The sequence below is a fragment of the Limanda limanda genome, chromosome 5 (genome assembly GCF_963576545.1).
Source record: "Limanda limanda chromosome 5, fLimLim1.1, whole genome shotgun sequence".
Lineage (NCBI taxonomy): Eukaryota > Metazoa > Chordata > Actinopteri > Pleuronectiformes > Pleuronectidae > Limanda > Limanda limanda.
In genome coordinates, this window is record NC_083640.1 from 10,671,161 (window position 1) to 10,692,648 (window position 21,488).

General features: G+C 41.2%; 1 protein-coding gene across 3 annotated transcripts in view; it reads left to right on the forward strand.

Annotated features, from left to right (window-relative positions):
* Positions 1–21,488, forward strand: part of trpm3 (transient receptor potential cation channel, subfamily M, member 3) — a 138,933-nt gene that overhangs the window by 70,378 nt on the left and 47,067 nt on the right. For all 3 annotated transcript variants that reach the window (XM_061071258.1, XM_061071259.1, XM_061071260.1), the window contains exons 2-6: positions 6,234–6,313; positions 8,637–8,838; positions 10,275–10,488; positions 12,075–12,199; positions 13,852–14,023. In XM_061071258.1, coding sequence (XP_060927241.1) covers positions 6,234–6,313; positions 8,637–8,838; positions 10,275–10,488; positions 12,075–12,199; positions 13,852–14,023 — 793 coding nt within the window. The remainder of the gene's footprint in view (positions 1–6,233; positions 6,314–8,636; positions 8,839–10,274; positions 10,489–12,074; positions 12,200–13,851; positions 14,024–21,488) is intronic.

The window sequence follows — 21,488 nt, forward strand, 5'->3', positions numbered from 1 at the left end:
AGTACGCACAGCAACATATGAATAGTAATATTAATGTGATATATATTTTGTTAACTGTGTAAACAGTTTGGTAGGGCTGTATAGAGCTGCCATTATGACCAACTTTCACTACATGATTAAATTTGGCTAAAATTATTCACATTAACATTATCACAATGTCCAACCTGCCAGGGTTGTACAGATAGAAGATGATCATTGTGATTTTCAAGAGCCCAGTGTTAAGACAGGATCCCATATTTCCATTGATGTAGGAAATTATTACTATTCGTACTGGCAGTAACTAAATACTAAATAATGCCTGCTGTTCTGCAACTCCTACATATACCTGGTTCACAGTGCAACACAGACGTTTAAAGACATAATTCTACACTTCTTCCCTCTCTCTCTCTCTCTCTCTCTGGGAGGGAGGTAGGCACATCACAGAAACAGCTGTTTATGGCTCACAGCATTCTCCCCCCCCCCCTCTCTCTCTCTTCCTTGTTGACTGTCCATTCTCTTAGAATTAGGGCCAAACGTTTTATTTTCAACATCGAAAGAGGAAGAGAGAGCAACTGAGAGACTGAAAAGTTTCTGTGTATGATCTCTGCAGCTCCGTCTCTTTGGGGCACTTGCACACAAACAACACAGAGTGGCGTTAGTGTGTGTGTGTGTGTGTGTGTGTGTGTGTGTGTGTGTGTGTGTGTGTGTGTGTGTGTGTGTGTGTGTGTGTGTGTGTGTGTGTGTGTGTGTGTGTGTGTGTGTGTGTGTGTGTGTGTGTGTGTGTGTGTGTGTGTGGGGTTTTGTGTCCCCTTCTGGCAACAAGCCACTGAGTAAGTTGAAGATTATAACCTTGCCATACCTCTTCCTTTTTTACGATTGTGTGTGTGTGTGTTTATGTGTGTGTTTGTGTGTGGTTTGTGATTCGTGCATGCACATTCTGACACACCTGCCTCTGGTGCCCTACAGCATCTGAACTGTGTGGACTCAGGTGCACTCCTCCAAGCAGAGTCAGTCATGACACTGAATACATTAATCTTTAATTTACACCAGATGTAGGCCAGCGAGGTTTTTTCTGATAATTTCCCTTGCACTCACATGTTGTTGGTGGTGCCTGCCTCTGTGTGTATGTGTGTCTGTGTGTGTTTTGCATTAAGTCGGATTACAGTTTTTGGACAGTACATTTTTTTTCCTTTTTGTGTTTCTCCTGATTGGGTATCATTATACTTAATCTATTTGAGATTACAGTGTTACGTTCCCAGTTTCCCCCACTGCTACTGCTAATTAAACCTGGATGGTATTACCTACAGGTTCGTTAATCCCCTTGGTGAAAACAGGTTGGAAACTACCCTAAAATAATACAAGAAACCTGCAGGTGAAAAGGCAAAAGCTTACACAGTGTGTGTGAGTGCATGCATATATGTGTGTGTGTCATTTAGAACAAAATAATAATGATGAGCAGGCTCAACGAATGTCACGTTGCTCCACATAATAGGCTCTCTTGCCATTCAGGCTCCCTCTTCGGTTTCGATCTCTGACAGGAATGTGGCAGAGAGAGATGACACTCTCTCCCTGGCTCTATCTCTCTCTCTGATACACACACACACACACACACACACACACACACACACACACACACACACACACTCACACACAAGTAGCTACCTAGCCACATACACTCATACAGTCTGACGTTAATTTAAAGCTAGGTGAAAAAGAAAAGTGGAGGACAGCAGTTAAAAAAGTAACTGTTTTCTGGAAAAGGCTTCATTCTTTCGATTATTTTTGAGAGGTCTGACTATTGTGGTATTATTATAGATTGTTAAGTAGTTATGTCATGAGATTTCTACATATAGATAGAGTACATACTTGGATTGGGGAACAGGGAGGATACTCAGAGATATGTAAAGAATAGTTGAGCAGGGTTTCAGGGTTTGCCTATAGTGTGTACCTTTAGCACCATGAACATGCGCTCACACACACACACAGACACACACACACACATACACACACACTCACATTCCAGTAGTTCTAATAGTCCCAGAATTGACCAGTTGCCAGTGGACTTAGAGGTGGCCTGATCAGTTTTGCTCTGATCAGGTTCATTTAGTACTTTCTGTTTTGTAGATCGGATCCTAACATCTAACACTGCAACAATGCAACAATGCAGCTCATCTCAAAGCACAGGTGAGTCCACACACCTTTTTGCCACAGATTTACCTTTGATTTACCCGTTAGAAATAGCTATACCGATGCACTTTCATTTGAATTCCTCAAGCTGCGAAAAACCAATTTCCATCACATACTTTTTATTGCGTCTTATCTTATACAGTTATTAATTGATCGATTGAGAAATTTAAACATTCAGTGTTTATGATAAAAAAGGTTTTTACTTGACTATCTCGCTTAAAAAAAATAATTTTCAGTGTTTATTTCAGTTTTATTAAATCTATTTATTTCATCCAGTGATACATAATTGGAGGTGCCAGAAAAAACGACTTCCTGTTTTCAGTTATTTGCAGCCAAGATTGAATAAGAGCTCTCTTGTTGTTCAGCTCTTGTATCTTTTGTGATAACCCATCCAAGAAATATGGTCTAACTTTGGACTTAGTTTATTTTATTGTGTATGTGATCACCTTCTCATGAAATTGAAAATTTTTAGTAACTTTTAATAAAAAGCTCTCTATGTTATGATGTAAGACATACAAATAGAAAGCAGCTCTGTTTGATGATGAACATGATGATGATGATCTAGCTTTAATCACATTTTTGGACGTCAAACAAAAGGAGAGTGTTTGTGTTTGGTGAAAGTTGTGCTTATTACTACTTTCATGCTTCAGTATTAATACATCCTGTCAAGTAAATTAGTATTTAATGCTTAAATACGCTGCATTAACAGTGCTACGGGCTTCACAGTGCTACAGGCTGCTTATATGTTCACCTATGTGACCGTATCAAATCAGAGTAATTCATGTTTGTTAAAAGGAAAAAAGATTTAGAAAAAAGAAATCGCGAGACGGCAAGGAGATTAGGCTTTTGATTGCATATGGTTCTCAATTCCTCTACCTGCCACTGCCAATAACAAAGAGGAGATACAATAATACGAGAGGGGAAGCGAGAACACGGAGAGGAGGGTGGTGGAGGTTTGAGTGTAATGGAGTCAAGACCCCTAACAGCCTGTCAGATGCTGCTCACTTGCTGCACAGTAACTCTTTACACACACACACACACACACAAACACACACACACGCACACACACACATACACAAACACACACACACACACACACACACAGCAGATCTCTTGCAAAACATTGGACTATGTGTGTGCCCCCCGGGGATGAATCTTAATTACACAATGGAGTGCAGGCCATGTGCCATCTCATCATACCATGTCAAATCTCATGAGCAACACTATTGAGCGTGAGAGGATGGGTGGGCGAAAGAGATGAAAGAGAGAGTGAGAATTTGTGAATATAATGTGTGAACAGACGGAGGGTCAAGACTGAAAGCGGGTAGAGCAAAAGATGGGGTTACAGAGCGAAAATAAATCTTTGCGTTGGCTGCTCTGGGGCAGAGACCTTTTTATTTTACCTTCAGCTCTTTCAATACTAATCAACTCCGAAAACCATTGCTGCTGCTGCCACTGAATGGATCTAGTTTCCGCAAGGATGAGCCGGCGGATGAATACACCGTTTTAGCATGTCATAGAAAGAATGGGGCTGGCGGCGTTGTTGTGGCCTGCTGAGTCATCGTGGCCAGGGTGAGCTCTAAAAGCAGCCCCCCAGCCCCCCAGAGTAATGGTTAATCGTGGAAAGTCTGGTGTTAGGGTAAGTGTGCCCGTGTGCAGGCTCAGCCTGTTCGTGGCCAGATGGGGTGCATGGGTTTTGGCGTGCTGTGGTGTGACAGGGCCAGTCAGGCGGATGGGGCGTGTTGTTGTAGCTGTGGCGATGGGGAAAGCCCTGTACAAGCAGCTTTCAGCTCTGCTGGCTGGGAGAAGAGCCGGGGCAGCTCTCCCAGAATGAAAAGCAGTGGAAAAAAATGCTCTGTTCTTTTGTTTGCACTGCTGTTGTGTTCCTGTTGCTGTGGGTTTGGGAGTCTGGCTTCCTGGTTGTATTTGAACGTCCCGTTGAGACATTTGGCTTTATTCTGGACCTCTGGTGCTGCGATCTGTGGCCACGAAACCTCTCACAGACATAGTCCACTTCCTAGAATGGCGGCGTCAACACAGGAAGTGCAACCTTTGAACCACAAAGAGCTGAGTCCAAAGTTGTTCATTTAAAAGGCCAAGGATCATTTTCTAATAATCAGCGGACCTGAAAATTTGAATGCAACACAAAACACATTTTTTACAGTTTATCAACACACAAACACATTAAATATTACAGAAAGGAAAATACAGTAAAAGATATTTATTACACACTGTTTGTATTGCTTATATATCGGACTTATAACCATGACAGCGGATGAAACAAGTTGGACTAAGTCCTGGTCAGATGGCAGCAGGGTGAAGATACAGCTGCATTCAGGACGTTAGGCACATGTGCAAGAGCAGGACAAATATAACAAACCAAAACATAGTTGTCCCTGTTAGATCTAACACTCAGCTGTGATGATCAAGTGGAAGTGTAGCTCTTATTTTCTATTTTGTATTTTTTTATCCCATTAGACTGCTGATCATGCTGATAGAACAACAAGGCAAAGTGTTTATAGATTGTTCTGTTGCTCTCGCAGGAAATCTAGATTTCAAAGTTGTACCTGCAGTTGTTATTGTATATCTTATCCTCTGAATGACGCAGTAAGTGGAATATAAAAGGTACTATGCACCCCTGTACTTCAATTTCTATAAAGTAATAACCTATTCCTATTTTTGGCCCTGCAATATACTCCTACTTTCACTTCCTCAGTGAAGGAGAAAATTGAAAAAGCAACTACAAAATAAAATCTACCCTAAACTGTAAGCTTCTCGGTCTTATGGCATAATCTCTAGAACATAACCAGATATACTACCAACACTATTAAGGTGCAACAGTATTGTAACAGTATAATACTAAAAATATAATCTCTCTTTAATCAGGCAGGTTCCACTTCAAAAAAGCGTAGTATTTCCCATTGTGACATTGCATGGTACCTTTAGCCAGCTTATCTCTTATCTATTGTGAAAATGCAACATTATTACTTACAGGTTATAGTAAATTCTCTGAGAGACGCCCCAGTGCCGGCACAACTCCATGGTCACTGATAAAGCTCACAGGGTCGTAGATGATATTAACTGCTCTGTCAACTAAAGCCAGCAGACTTGATATCTTTCTTACTTTTATCATAAAACCTTTTGACTGTATTTATTAGCAGTGAGAGTGTTCTGCTGCATACAGTACATATCAACTTGTGTGCTGTTGGATCCTCGTTTATACATTATGGATTTGTGTATGTACGAATGTGTGGAGACATCTTTACAGATGTGTGCTGTGCTGTGCGTGTATCTCAGGCTCCTTTTAGTGGCTCAGCGCTGTCTTCCTTGTTGTATCTGTAGCAGGATAATTGGCTCCAGTCAGTCGCTCTGTCACTCAGACCTGCAGCTGATGCGACTGCAGAGCAATCAAGGTCTTGCACTTGCACCCTACCTCCATTATGCAGAGGAAGTCTTTTAATACTACATACGATATAAGAACAAAATGCACGCATAGCAATATACATACTCACACACACACACACACTCAGCTGGCTGCACATACGAGTATATAAGGAGTGGAACACGGACATGATTTAATGCCTCAGTGCATTTAACATTCGCTTTTTCTTTCCCAGCTCTTCATCTCATCCAGTTTGGACTGGAGTCACTGAGTAACAAAGCATTTCTGTCAGAGTGTCCTCAGCGTTTGAGTTATGTGTGAGGGACTCTCCATCTGGTGTGTGTCATTTCCAAATTGCTGTGAGTTTTGGGGGTAATAAATTGCTGAGTTTTACTTGCATCCCTAAGCGTATGTTGTGTTTGCCGTCCTCTAAATCTGGACTGCTGCTTGAAGATAGATAAGGGTCTGTGTCATTTTACACAACACATCGCTGCCAAGCACAACTCTTCTCATTTCCTGAAGGACAAGAAAACATTTTCTTTCACAGGTGAACCCCACAGTGAAGCACAGGCCTAAACGTCTGTGTATGAGCCTGTTGCCGGCCTGCTGTCACTCCTGCGTGCTCAGGTTAGAGTTCCATTATGTGACAAAGACTGACTGCCTTCTTCTGTCTTCATTTCTGCAGGCACAGAAATCGTGGATAGAAAGAGCATTCAGCAAGAGAGAATGTGTTCATATCCTAGTGAGCGCCAAAGACCCCCATAGGTGAGTAAGAATGTGTTTACCTATTGTTGTTTTGACAATGCTAGAGGAACTACATATACTTCTGTATGTATGTACCTGCTCTGATTTCTATGCAAAAAGCTATATGTGAAAAATAAGGATTTCTATTTCTATAACATTATTGTGTGTAAACATGTAAATTACGGGACAGTTTTGCATTAAAGAAGTCAATAGATTTAGGATTCAGGAAGTTAACTAATGTCATAGTCCACCACACATCCATCGGATAAAGAACGCTGTTTAACTGCACACGTTTTAAAACAGGCTTCAGGGTAATATCACACAGGCTTCTGTTTGCACCACAGGTAGATGCTACGTGCTACAGAGGTTGATAATTGTCAGAACGTAGTCCTAATCTGTACCCAGATGGTGTTCTACCTGGATCTGAACCTGTAAACGACCGATCATTTAGATTTGTCAAATTTTGACAGCACGTTTCCATTATACTCTGAGCTTTTCAGTCTTGATGACAGTGGTGTGGCCCAGGAAACTCACACATCAACTGCATTCCTTGACAAATAATCAGTGAACATTGAGCATTGTGACAATCAGTGAGAGAGATGCACGTGTCAGAGATGAGTTGAGAAGAGTAGATTGTGAGAAGTGAGTCAGAGACAAGTAAGAAAAGGAACCTCACACTGGTGTGATCTAAAAGCTGTTCAGTTGTTAAGATGGGTTGAAATTTATAGAAAATTGTCAAGACTGTTAAGTGAAAATAAGGTAACAAAATGAAGAAGAAGTGAAACTAAAATCAAGCACTTTTTTAAAAATTTAAACAATTAGAAAAAAGCTTTCTGTCATGTGTTTAATTTTTTACTTGACATGTATGCAAATATATATATTTTACTGATTTATAGTCCAGTACATATTGTAAAACTGTTATTGCATTACTCTATTTGATTTGACAGTTGTTTACAACACACAAGCGTTGATACATTTTATGTTTAAAATAATGCACTAAATCAAAATGCTAGTTATGATGTTCTTGACCTTTGCTTGAGGAAATGTTCCCTATCTGGACCTCTCTGAATTTTAGTCGACTTCCCCTGCTCTACACAAATGAGTCAAAACACTGACATTACAAATTTAAAACCCCACGACTGCTTTATTGACATTTGTGAAATACAGGGTCAGACCAGTTCATAGAATCAGTTAAATATTCCACATCATTTGACAAGATTATTAATCTAAGCAGCTCTCAAGATAGAGCCCTCAGAAGCTTTTGTATCTACTCAGTATAAGGAGATATAAATGTAAATCTCTGTTTTTGAGAATATCTTCCTGATACTTCTGGACACATCTTTAGTAATGTTTCAGGAATAATCAGGTGTTTCGGGTCTTTGAACGTCATAAAATTACAACAAAATTTTAGTGCATTTCAAGAATATAAAAGACTCTAGCTCAATTTCTATGTTCTTCAAATGGACTGCCATTTATGACTTTATCAAAAATCTTTCCTGTCAGACTCAAAACGTCAAATCTGATCCTCGAGCGCCAACACACGTCACCACACATACGCGCGCTTGCACACACACACACACTCACACACGGAGGAAATGCCACTATTCGTTAGGTAAGTAGAATTAGCATAACTAGAGGAAAGCGGGAGGAAGCCATGAGCAGTATGAGGGGAATGAGATCTCAAGATCAAATCAGCTTTTCTTTTTTTGAGTCAAAAAACATTTGTGCTGACATGTAAAGGCAGAGAGAGGCAAAGTACCTTTGGTGAGGAATGACAGAAACATGAAGTGATAATCAAAGCATCCCAACTCCCCTTCCTCCCAGGGCTCACTCCATCCTGTGAGGTAATAATACATTGTCTGAAGCTGCATTCAGCACATCTGAATAAGTATGTACTTGTGTAGGAATACTGCAATTGATTCTGTATAACTCAACTGTCATGATGCTAACTCTTAAGTTGCCAAAAGGGAAAAGGAGAGGAGAAGACAGGAGGCAGATAGACAGAGGTTTGTGAGGTGCACAAAACAAAAAGAGGCAGAGCCGATGGAAGGTAACAGGGCCCAGCAGGTGCTTCTCCTCCTCTCTTCCCAATCAAGAGATGAAAGTCAAATGACAAGCTGTCATTTCAGCCTTGCCTACCTCTCACTGACTAGAGCAGCTCTAACACTTTTTCTCTCATCCCCGTGTTAGACACAATGTCTTTCTCACCCTCTCCTCTTTTTTCTGCCCAGTTCTACAGTAGCTTTGCTCGAGGCTCCGACCTGTCAAGGTTTCAGTTGTTCTCTGTAAAGCAGTTTGTAATACAACCATCTTACATCCACTTTGACTTTCTGCTCTCATCCAGGTGCTGTTGTGGCCGTCTGATAGGTCAGCATGTGGGCCTTCCCCCTGGCATCTCATCCAGTCAGAATGACAAGGCAGAGCGTTTGGCCAAGAATGACAGCCTGTCAGAGAAGTGGTCCATCACCAAGCACACACAGCTCAGTCCCACCGATGCCTTCGGCACCATCGAGTTCCAGGGAGGAGGACACTCCAACAAAGCCATGGTGACTTCCAAAACCAATCTACTGTGTCACATTGTGTCAGTGCACTGCAGCAACCTTGCTCCTCAAGTTATACACTTCATATACATGTATATTTAAAATTGTAAAAGGAAATGTAAAGAGGACTCATTAATTCCCCTCTTCGACCGAGGTGAACCTGGTGCCAGGGCGGGTTCCGAGTGGGTTCAACTCTTAGGAGTTAAAAAATATCCTATAAAGTATGAAAAATATAAATATTACAATGAAGCATCAGTGCAGTGTAGGTCAATAGACTGTAAACAGCTGTATGGTCTTATGGAGTCCGTGCAAAACACACATTGTGTGCAGTTTGCTATGGCGTACATCTGTGTGCATGTATTTTACCTATATAACAGTCTGATGGCTGTTGGATAGAAGCTTTCCCTCAGTCTGGACGTCCTGCATTTCACTGTGTAAGGCTGTGATTTCCCAGGAACAGTAGCGCCAAATTCAAGCACAACATCGACAGTGGCAGATTATAGTGTCTCTTTTCAGTTTTATTTGACAAAAATCAATCTTCTTGGCAGACTTCAAATGGAACAAGCTTGTTTTTTTTAAATGCTGGTCACAATATTTTGGTTGGTTTGAAGCAGTTATTTCTGCAAGGCAAGTGAAGTGTTGATGCCAGACTCAAAACAGTTTCTCTGACTAAGAGCCAATTCCTTTTCTGTTGAAACACAAAGAACCTGTTCGAGATTAGGCTCTTGCTCCGAACCGGTCCTTGAAGTGCCTCGGTGTAAAAGGGGTATTATTCCTCCGGTACCCTCCTCAATCAAGCTCATATTTAGATTACACTCAGAACAAATTAAAAGTCCTCTCACACATGAAGAAATGCATCATATCTGCTTGCCTAAAGAGTCCAGTTATGCTAATAATTATAATGACATATTATTATCGATTCAAACGAGTGCCTGTGATCGATCCATTCCAAGAGTAGAGAGAGTTGTTTACACAGTCACTGTCTCACATTGACTGAACCACATCACATGTACTCCAACACACATGGTTAAGGCAAAATTAGGTCTGACGTATTCCCAGTGCTAAATTATTCATCCAGACACATGTCAGGTTGAGTGACTGAAAATGAATGAGATGCTGATAAACAGGTCCTCCATAATACATGATCTGCAGTCATAGTACACATCTGTTCAATACTTTTTTATAACATGAAACATGAAAGCCTTTTGCTGAGCACCAGGTCTTCAATACGGCCCTGTCCTTTTCACTTAACTTTACCTTAACATCTTATATTTGCATAACGTGTAATGCTCCTGTAACACGTGTTGGATGCCCTACTGTCTGCATGAACACTTTTGTGTGTTTAAATCTCAGGCACATGCAGACAAAAGTCACCATGTGCCTGATGGTGAAGCAGATGAAGCAGCTGCTGCACATCACTGACACCTCTCTCACGTTTGCAGTACGTGCGAGTGTCGTATGACACCAAGCCTGATTTGCTGCTTCACCTGATGACCAAGGAATGGCAGCTGGACCTGCCCAAGCTGCTCATCTCAGTCCACGGGGGCCTGCAGAACTTTGAATTACAACCCAAACTCAAACAGGTCTTCGGCAAAGGGCTCATCAAGGCTGCCATGACAACAGGCGCCTGGATATTCACTGGTGGAGTCAACACAGGTAAAGTACTGTTCAAATATGCCAATTCATGTTGAAGACAAACATATCATATTGGACATTTTATCTCTACCATGCAGTCTCTCTTTTTGGAGTATGATGAGTTTGTTTGAATGTTCCTCAAAGTTATTAGCTATTAAATAACCATTTATCAAGAACCTCAGCGGTGTAAATATGTTCAAAAACCACTGGATTACCACAAAGGGGCTCTTTAAATAAATGATGAGCACTTAACTCTACTTACAGACACTCATAGTCTGACAGGGGAAGTAGGAGCTTCTTGAGTGATAACAGTGTAAGTGTCTATAAACTGCTTTTTGAATTTCATGGATCAAAGTAGGGTAGGGGGATTAAGAAACCATTATCGCAATATAATTTTCATTAATTGCAGTATATCAAAGGTTCTGCATACATCAATAGTATGCTTATACATTGTGAAAGCACAGTGAGGAGGTATAGCAAATACTTGACATGTATTGTGATATTTATTGACTGATATGAAAATCTTCTTTTTAATTGTACATGTGGTATTTTAATCATGTACAGAGTCTGGGAGAGTCAGCCCAGTGGAGACTTGAGTCTAGTAGCAGGATAAAAGTGACCTGTAGAAGGATTTATGAGGACCTCAGTCCACTGGATCTTAATTATAGCATGTGCAGGGTTTTCTTCAAAGCATCTCTCGAAGTCAGAGAGCAAAAGGGTAACAGTGTTTGTGACTAAATAAAATCCGCTGAAATGAAAATAGGGTAAACAAAAACATCAGCTGACAAATTGACAACACATGAGTTATGCATACGTATGGAATCATCATGCATATGGAAAATTATCTCTGTGACTGAAACTGAGCTCCACTATGTTTATGTATCTTGGTGAGCTATAGATATTGGTTTTAGGCTGATAATCAGTTATTGAACAGTATCAGAGGTGTTGATAGTGGATAATCAATGCTGTTAAACTTTGTCCTCAGTATAGCACCTTATTGTTATTTATTTGGGTCCAGGTCACAAAAACAGAACTTGCTTTGATAAAATGTAACAATTAGATCCGAACAAAATTCAATAATAGAAAATATGTTTAACAGGATAGATAAGGCCTGCTAGAAAGACATGATATGTTGCTGGATGGTGTGAGAGCACACCCTTGGATACAGAAAGGAATAGAATGTAAGATTTAGTGACAGAATGGGTGCAAAGTCAAGAAACAGGTAGATAGAGCTCTGAATAATGGATCGATAGATTGAAGGGAAAGTCAAGGGTTGAAGTGGAGAAAGAATGAATGCCAGCATTACAGATGGAATAAGATGGTCTCCAGGTCTGACTGCTGCTCCCCTGAGGACAACAACAAGAAGCCCAAAGCTATGACCTGTCCGTGTGTGTTTGTGTGTGTGTGTGTGTGTATTATCACATTGGCTGCTGTTCTGTTGTCTTCTGCGCCGCACAAATTCTGTTTATCTTTAGCAGCAGATTTTATCATTGTCTGAGTTTGTGGTTTAGTATCCAAAGTGATGAAACTGATTCGTTATCTGTTTCTCTGTCCTTGTCTCAAACACACTCTCAAATGTTTTTACACACACTCATGTAAACACACAGGTGTGATTCGCCATGTAGGTGACGCACTGAAAGACCACGCCTCCAAGTCAAGGGGGAAGATCTGCACCATTGGCATCGCCCCGTGGGGCATCGTAGAAAATCAGGAGGATCTTGTTGGCAAAGATGTAAGTCTCTGAATAAACAATAAGGTCCCAATGAAAACAGCTTCACAGTGGGCCCATGTACCACTTGTTGGCATGTTGGTATGTGACAAATATCATGTGCACTCCACAGTTGTCAGAGGCAGTGAATTGCAGCTGACGGCTTATTAACTGTGGTGTTGAGTAAGCCAATCCAATCTGTGATAAACACCCCTTCAAAGTGAATCGGACAGCAGGCGCATCCACATGAGACTGAGGAGAACATAATGACTTGTTGAAATTCTCAGGAATCAATGTTATGTTACAGTAAAAATGTCATCAGAATGAGCTGCACACTGTCCTGCGGAACAAGTCAAGCAGAGCCAATTAATGGTGGTGCCTGAAATGAGATGATTAAGTGCTGCAGCTCTTTTTTCATGCTTGATTTGTCTCAACTGTTTAATGACCTGATGAGTTTACCTCCCGTTGTCAGATACCGTCCCAGTAGACCAGCGTCAAGCTCCGAGGAAACCTAATGTTGTATGAATATTCAATATATATGGTGTGTTGTTAAAAATGATGGATGTTGTGAATTGGTCACAGTGTTTTTTTGAGTGTTTTTTTCACTAGAACCTACAGATACAAAAAGTATAAGATAAGATAAGATAAGCCTTTTTTAGTCCGGTTTCAGGAAAATTGTACTTTGTTGCAGCAGCAAAGAGGGAATAGTGAAATTCACACTCAGTCAAAATAATAAATAATAAAAACACAAAACAATGCAAACACAAGGAACTATAAACAAATTTCAATATATACAATTTAAACAAAATATATACAGCGTCACTGTATGGCTATGTATATAAGTTTTTACAGAATCGTATTGTTAAGAATGCTGTTTCTGTTTCCATCCATCAGTGGGAAGTCAATGTGGTTATTTAGATCCAGGTATAAATCATAGCAGAGACAAGCCCCCATGCGTCTGTAGCCAACAATGCTATTAGCGAGTTTAAGCATGACCGTTTTAAAGGTCCTCTGCGCTGATCGACAATGGATCTATGTTTCTGCCTTACTGGTGTAGGGGAGGAGTTTCAGCAGACAGGACGCGTATCTATGAGGACCAGTCTGAGCAAATTTTGAGTAGTACTTTATGCTCTGACTGAAATTGTCATTTAAATCCACTCAGTAAGAACTGCTTATGGCTTTAGATGATCATATGCGAAGAAGAGTTGAGAGGTTGAGAGGTGTGATGATAGTTAACCATAAAATGTTGCCTACTTTCAAACTGCAAAGTTATTAATAACACATCTGTCCCTGTTTAGCGAGAGACTGTAAAAATATATTTTATCCAAATAATTGCTAAATCATCTTACCATAACCGCATGCAGTCACTATTGGAGACCTCTGTTTTTGCCATTGAACAGCAGTAGGCTACAGCAAGTATTTAAGTTAACACATATAGAAGAAAAACAGAGAACTATTTCAGGTTGCAGTAGCAGAGCTTAAATCAGTCTCTGTATAAACTGGTGGATACCCAATGTATCATTTTCTTTTTTGCCAAAACAATTCTTTTAATAACTTGTTGAGAAAGAACAGGCTCGTAATTTATCTTTTCATTTGTCTTAGAACAAACTGCCGGCCATTGGCTTCTCTGATGTATGTTTACACCTAATAACTAAACGTTATCTTCTCTCGACCAGGTGGTGCGTCCATACCAGACCATGTCCAACCCGATGAGCAAGTTGACTGTTCTAAACAGTCTTCACTCCCACTTCATCCTGGCAGACAATGGCACCACGGGAAAGTACGGCGCTGAGGTCAAACTGCGACGCCAGCTAGAGAAACACATCTCTCTGCAGAAGATCAACACACGTGAGTGGAATTTACTGTTTCTGTCTGTTATGGCTATTGTCAGACTGACCTACATACCCTGAATTAGAGAAGATGTTTTAAAGGAACACAGCGACTGAAAGCTGCTTAATGAAAACCAATAACCCTTTTTTTATCAATGCCAGCACTGAGTGTTAATTGGGTTCAAAGTCTGCAACCAGACTGAAATTATCAATACCTGCCTAATAGTGTGAACAAACTGTCAGATTATATTTTAAGGCAGCTGAGATACGAATGGATAAGCCTTTGAAACTGTCCCACCCTCCAGGACGGCTTTATTTTTTCTTTCAAAGCTTCCTGAGAGCTCAGATGAACTGTTGCCTCAGATGAACCTGCCGATATTCTTGGTTTTCTTGTTCTGGAGCAGTGCACACAGCTAACAAATAGTGACAAGCACACACATGCACCATACTGCACACACACCAAGAACATTCAGTTGAACACACACATAAGGGAAAGAAAGGTTAAACAGATTTTTTGGGAGTTTTTTTACAGTGTTTTTATGTGAAGCCTAAAATCATGTTTTTCCTGTGCAGCTCCCTGTTTTCATTTTATAATTTGCTTGACCAGAAGTACATTATCCTCATAAAAGGGCAGCAAGAGTGTATTTGAATGCTTGCGTGTGTGTTTGAAGATGTAGGTGTTTATGCAGAGTGCGTATGTTAATGTGTATTTTAGTCTGCACATGCACATATTTGTTTTCATCCACCGCCGAGTCCTTGTCACGTTGCATTTATCCATTTCCAATTTCCACATTACACTCTTGCTAGAAACCAAATAGATTTGCATGAATACAAAATGCATTTCTCCCTCCTTTTTTTCCCCTCCCTCATGCACAAGCGCCCAGAAACCCCTCACATCTCTCTAAATACATTTCTCACTAGCCTCCCGCAGGATTGTTAAGAACGTGTCAGAGCCGCGGACAAACTTGAATCAGAGAAATGTTGTTTGCAGCCCTGATTTATTTGTTATTACCGTCTTTTGTTGTCAACATAGGGCAATTGTTGAATCATTTCCTCAGCGTTTGGTTGACATGAATGCAGACATTTTAACATCAATACTTTATTTTATAACTGTCAGAGTGTCGGGGAAATAGGTGTTGGAGTGTCAAAAGCAATATCGTACCCCAGACCTTTTCTTTGTCAGTCCCATTTCTGTTGACTGTCACCGGTGTCTGCTGATAGGGACTTTACATTAAACGGTAAATGTCGCTCTTGGAATAAAACATAGTTTGTTTGTTTGTTCATGAGGTTGAATGGGTACAGTAATGTACTTCTTCCCTGTTTATCATTCAGTCATGTGACCTTTGGACTTCCCTTTGTCATCCTATGCCTGGAGTCATACAAAAGGGGCTGGGAAGGCAAAGGGACGCCCAGTCGTCACACAAGCATCCGATATGAATCTAGTTTTAATCCACCGACCTATATTTGGATCCTTGCTGGGCATTTGCTGGGATTTTCCATTAACTGGGTGATAGTGTAACGCTGCTGCTGACCACCCACAACACAGAGGAATCAACTACACTCTCGTGTGACCTTAACCTCAGGAGTGTCTGAGGTTATCTCGATAACCAGCCTTCCACTTTATCACTTGCCACGCCGTCTGCTTTACTTTCGTCTTGAGGTCAAGTGCTCAATCAGTCAAGATGGATTGATAGTGCGATTTGAAGTCATCCTGTTACCTCTGCTTGTACTGACGTGACTTTTTCTGTCTGCAACAAATGATGAATCATGAATTATGACATTAAATATGTCAGAAAGTGGTAGATTGACATAACTTGAACATTACCAGGAGGCTAATTCAAGATCACCTGGTTAATATCCATAAATTGGGTGAGGCATGTTTGAAAAGAAAGTTTTAAATATTTATAGCTGGGCGATTCGAGGCCCATGAATAATTTTATGCTTCTTAACATGAGGTGGAAAAACTGGAACAGCTCTAATCCTGAAGCTCTGCTTATTTACAGAGGGACAGCTTCACCCCTAAAAGAGAATTTCACCCAAAAGTGCCTACCACAATACTGGCAAACAAATTTATATTGCACAGTTTCCAGTCTTTGGTTATTTGGTTGTTTTTGTGTCCGTAGGATGTGTCCTCCCCTTCCTGATTCACTGCTGCGGGGCTGGCAGACAAGGACCATTTCTTGATTTGATTACCTGTCCACAGTGAATCGAGGAGTGCATACATCTTCCTCACAGCAGGGCTCCCATGGGATCCAAGTGTAGCCTTAGGTCCTGTCAAGGAGAACAGGATAAAGGGAAAAAAAAGAGGGACGAGAGCAGTTTAGTTTGAATGTCCCTACATGTGGCTTTTAGACCACACGTATCCACGAGGTCTTTTCTTCCCCACTTCTTTGCTTTTAAACACAGTCACACACGCTGCACACAAACCAAACATGAAAGAAGTGTGGTGAATAGATATGCCTAATCTCCCCCTGTGGTGTTTTTGTCATGTCTGTGCAATCCTGTAGCTAATCCTATTGTGGCTGTGTGCAATTTTCCAAGCAACAGTACCGTCAACATGACGCCAAGAAATGCTGGAGCAATCAAATTGGCTCCAGAATAATATAATCTAATATAATGCAATCTTTAGGTGTTTTGGTTAGACTGCACTCGAGAAAAAAAATATTTTAAATTTCTTTAAAATAACCTTGAATCCCAGTCCTGAAACCTCGCTACATTTCCATTTACCGTTGTCAGGAGATATATATGGTTATTTTGAACAGTGCACATTTCCATTACAAGGCTTGGCAGCACCACTGGCACCTGTCAGAACCCATCACTGGAGCACAGTTGTACCTTCCCTAAAACTCTTCTCTTGCCCCCTGGGTGATACGTGTGTGTTCTCTCTCTGGACTTTGTCCTGCAGTCTCCACTGTATATTTGATGTTGTGGAAGGTGTTGTTTCCTGTGATTCCGTACACTCCTCAGTGGAAAGTGGACGCGAATAGTCAAGGGACAGCTCTGGCCGGTTGTAAACAAAATAAATGCCTCAAGACAGGAAACTTTTGTTGTGCAGCTTTAAATATGTCGAGAAGAGCCAACACAATCACATGCAAGAGTAACTGCTGTGCCCTGTGCCCTACTGTACGTGCCTGGGCTTCACGTGACGTGTTCAGCCAGACATGGTCCAGCTTGATAGGACTTGTAGAGAGATGCAGATGCAAATGAGTCTGGATTACCGTGACGAGGATTCAGTTGAATAATCACAGGACTTAACATGCAAACAGAGGGACGGAGCCTTTAGTGACCCACCTCAACATTTATTGCATGATTATGTACAAATGTAATTGTTCATTTAAAAACGCTGCGTATATTGCTTTTCCTGACCCTCGTTTATCGTGTTTAAGGTCAGACACACACTCTGGGACGTTTCTTCCACTTGAGCTCCACCTCCCCTCATCTCCTGCAGCTGAAGAATTAATAAAAACTGATTGGCACCATTTAGCACAGCTCACTCAAAAATGACACAGCTCTTTTGACATATTTGCAGCCGGGGCTATAAGGCTTTCTAATTACACATCTGCCTCGGAGAGATGACAGGTACAAGAGAAAGAGGAAGAGGGAGGAAATGAAAACACAGCCAAGGGACTGAGAGTGAGCAGGGACGGACACAAATTATTTGTGCAGCACCTGTGAAGCAGTGAGGCCAGATATCACCTCGAGGTCTCTTCACTGAGGGAGCGGGATAAGAAAGTGAAAAGGTAGTGTGAGAGAGGACACAATAGGCTTCATCCATGAATCTTTTCTTATTTTCTGTAGGAAAATTGGGCGAGAAAACCCTAAATCTTATTCGCTCACGCTTTTGTTTTTGCACATGACAATTTAAAATTGGATCCACATTCCAGGCTCATAGAGGAATAAAAGTTATTCATTTGTGCAATTTAGGTAAAGTCTGTGACAACTTTCATTTCACCTAAATTTCTTGGAATATTAAATTAGTACTTTGTATATTGAATGTGTGCATAGGTGTGTGTGTGTGTGTGTGTGTATTAACTCTGTCGACTGTGTAACCTTCACTGACCCTCTTATAGCAGTGGTTTCATTAATCACAGCATACGTAAAAGATGAAGTAGCCAGGGTAATTGAATCTAGAAGCCATAAGACCTTGAGTTGCAGATTAGCCATGACACTGTGACCTCCATCGTGGCGCAGCCCATACAGAACAGATCATCCTGAAGATGCGGTACACGGCAAGACAAACGGGCTGTAATACTCTTAGAAGTCTGGAAAACCCTTGGATTTTTTAGATGAAGCTAATCATATTTTGCATTTTTCTTGTGTGACCAGCTGGATAAATTGGTGGCTCTTGTTCTTTGACACAATTCTAACCTGTCACCATTTGCTGAAAGTGGTTGTATCAAAGAAAAAATAAACAGTTGGACAATGTAGAAAAGCGGTTTAAGGCAAGTGTTGGTAATCCTGGAAAGAAATAGCATGGGTAGTCTACTATAAAAAATTTAACCGATACATCCCGGCCCCTGCCATCGGCCCTCTTGTCAGAGATGCTCCCCCAAAACACATTAACATGCACTGAAGAACAACAGCCAGAAGCCGACTTTTCCACGACTCGCTCGCTAACCTCTGGCTATCGTCTCTTCTTCAGCAGTGTACGCCTCTCTGGCTGAAGACTCTGGTCATGTGGAGTGAGAGCATGGGCAGGGGGCAGACAGGCAGGTCACCAGCAAAGCCTTTCATTTTTCCAACATTTTGTCTTTTCTTTTTTGTAGATGATTTCATTTATTGATGGTTATAAGAACGTGAGGAGAATTTCAGAAATAGTGTTTTAGAAACAACTTACCCACCCTTTAAATATTTACAAGTTAATGCAGGTCTCTAGATGATGATGATGATCAATGAATGAATACATATTTATGAATTTTTCATAAGTCCTCCAGTAAGTGGTTGTAATTCCTGAGGTGCTGTTACCTTGATGACTGAGTTTGATCTGACACTGTCAGTGTGGATCAGTAGATATTATTTCATAGTATGTAGCAGGCACATGAGAAGTGCACAGAGACAGTGGGGGGGCACTTGAAGACATTGGGCGAAGGCGTACTCATGCACTAATGGTTACGGAGGACATGTCAGAACCATGAACATGAACCACCAGAGTGTTCACCACTGTAGGGGAGAGATAACAATGTGAGAGAGTGAGTAGTGGGTTGGATATAGGACTTGCTATAGTTATGGTTCCAGGTTGATGATGTGCATGGATGACATGTTCTGTGGTGTGGAAAGAATTTGAGTGCATGGTCATTAGTGTGAACTGTGGTAAATGTGTTTGGGGGGGAAAAGGAGAAGTAGTAAGACGGTCAGAAATGTTCAGGTAGCTGGCTGTGCACACTGCAAAGCAATCGAGGAAATCAGATGGCAAGATTTTTACCAGCTCTTATTCAATCCATTTACAGTAAAATAAATGGATTGAATAAACTGAAATGGAAATAAACTATTTGTATTTGGTTTCCTCATCTTATCAACCACTCAAAGCACTTTACAATACAATTATCATTCACTCATTCACACACACATATTCTTGCAGCAATTTTTCTATCACACACAGTTTTTAAAGCACTAAAAATCCTGGCCCATAATTGAGTCTGGGAGCATTCTGCCCCCTTTTCCACTCTCTGATCTCTCAGCTCGTGGCTGTTCCTCGGCCAAGGCTGAAGCTTGAGGATGAGGCTGAGGGTGACTGTGTGTTCGCTGTCGCAGCCCTACAGCTTTAGAACAGTCTTTACTGTTACTGTTACTACCCTTTACTGTTAAGTGCTTCCCTTCTGCCAACACATTTAAGACGGGACTAAAGACCCTGATGCTCTCGTAGGCTTTTGAGTGTCTTTAAGTTGTTTGTATTCACATCATAGCATTACTCTCCTATTTTATGTTACTTTATTTGACTCCTTTTGTGTATTGAGCATTTTGACTTTCTAACATCCATACACTGAACACAGCCATCAGGGACAATTTGAGGGCTCAATGTCTTGCCCAAGGACACCTAAGCAACTGACTGGGGGAGTTGAGGATCACACCACAGACCCTCTGGCTGGTGGAACACCTGCTCTAGATCCTGAGCCACAACCACGAAACAACGGGAAGAAAACCCAGACATATAGATTCAGTCCACTTTATACAGGCATGAACTCCAGAGAATGTCCTCACATGGGGGTCGAGACTTTGTCTGCAGTTTGTCTTTCACATATGAAGAAGGCATTAGGTGTATTCAGGTGAGGGGGGTGGTGCAACATGCAGGAGGAAGGACACGTCTGAGTTTCGACATTGGCCCGTATCACAGGAGGTTTTCAAATCTTGCTGCCTTTCCAAGATGACACCTTCCCCAGCGTCTTCTATTTGTGTTACACCTCTTTTTTTATCATGAGATGTTTCTTTTCTTTTTGTTACGTAAATGTTGCCTCCATTGATTTGCTCATGGTGAATCCTGCGGTGAATCTCCTGCTGTATTCTTACAAGGGCTCACTCAGACATTATCCAGAGTTTTTACTGACTTGGACAATTGCGTTCTCACATACAGCCCCTCCTGATAATTTCAGGAGATTATTTCAGGAGATAATTGGGACTTCAGTGTATCTTCATAGAAGTGTAACACACCCCTTTAAGCTTTTATTTGTGAAGGATCGAGTGACTTGGTGTCGATCCATAGCAAATGCTTTCTGGTTGGAACTCTTCTTTGCCTTCTTGATGTCCAGTATCTTTCTCTGATCAGTCAAAATGCATGATGTAACAAAGTGTAAATATGGTCCACTATTCCAGATCACTGAATACCGCTTTAAAGTCTCACAGACCCATTGACTCACAAATCACTAGGGTCATATTTCTCAAACCCCTATTTCCCTGTTGTAAATATCCTTTATTGGTCAATGACTCCTTTCATTATTAATTCTCTTGGAGTCATTCGGCCGTGGTGGACCCACAACTCATGCTCCTGGTAAAAACAGGCCTGAGTCAGTCAGAATTCTTGTGACCAGGTTAGAAATAACAGAATATCTTGATGTCACAACATGACCAAAAAAAAAACACAAATTGAAGAGAAGTCTTGCTTTTTCTGCATCAAACCCCCTGACCTTTAGTTCTGTAGCCTGTCGAGTCGTGTTGCCTTCACAGATACGATGTTTCCCGTCTCTTTTGGTTGTCGCACGGATAATGTTGTGTTCATGTGTGTGTGTCTTTACATTTGGTGTGAGGGGGTGCGAAAACAATGACCCACATAATGTAGCACACCTCCCCGGGTCTACTGATACTAATTTGACTCATACAAGTACAAACTTGGCAACACTAATGTATACAGACACACAAAAAGAGGATGAGTCATAGCTGAATCCTTAATTAGCATCATTTAAGCATGTTATGTGTGTCTCACTTACGGGATCTGCCTTTCCTCCCAAATTCCTCCTGCTCCTCGTTACTTCCTCCTCTCCCAGACGAGGATA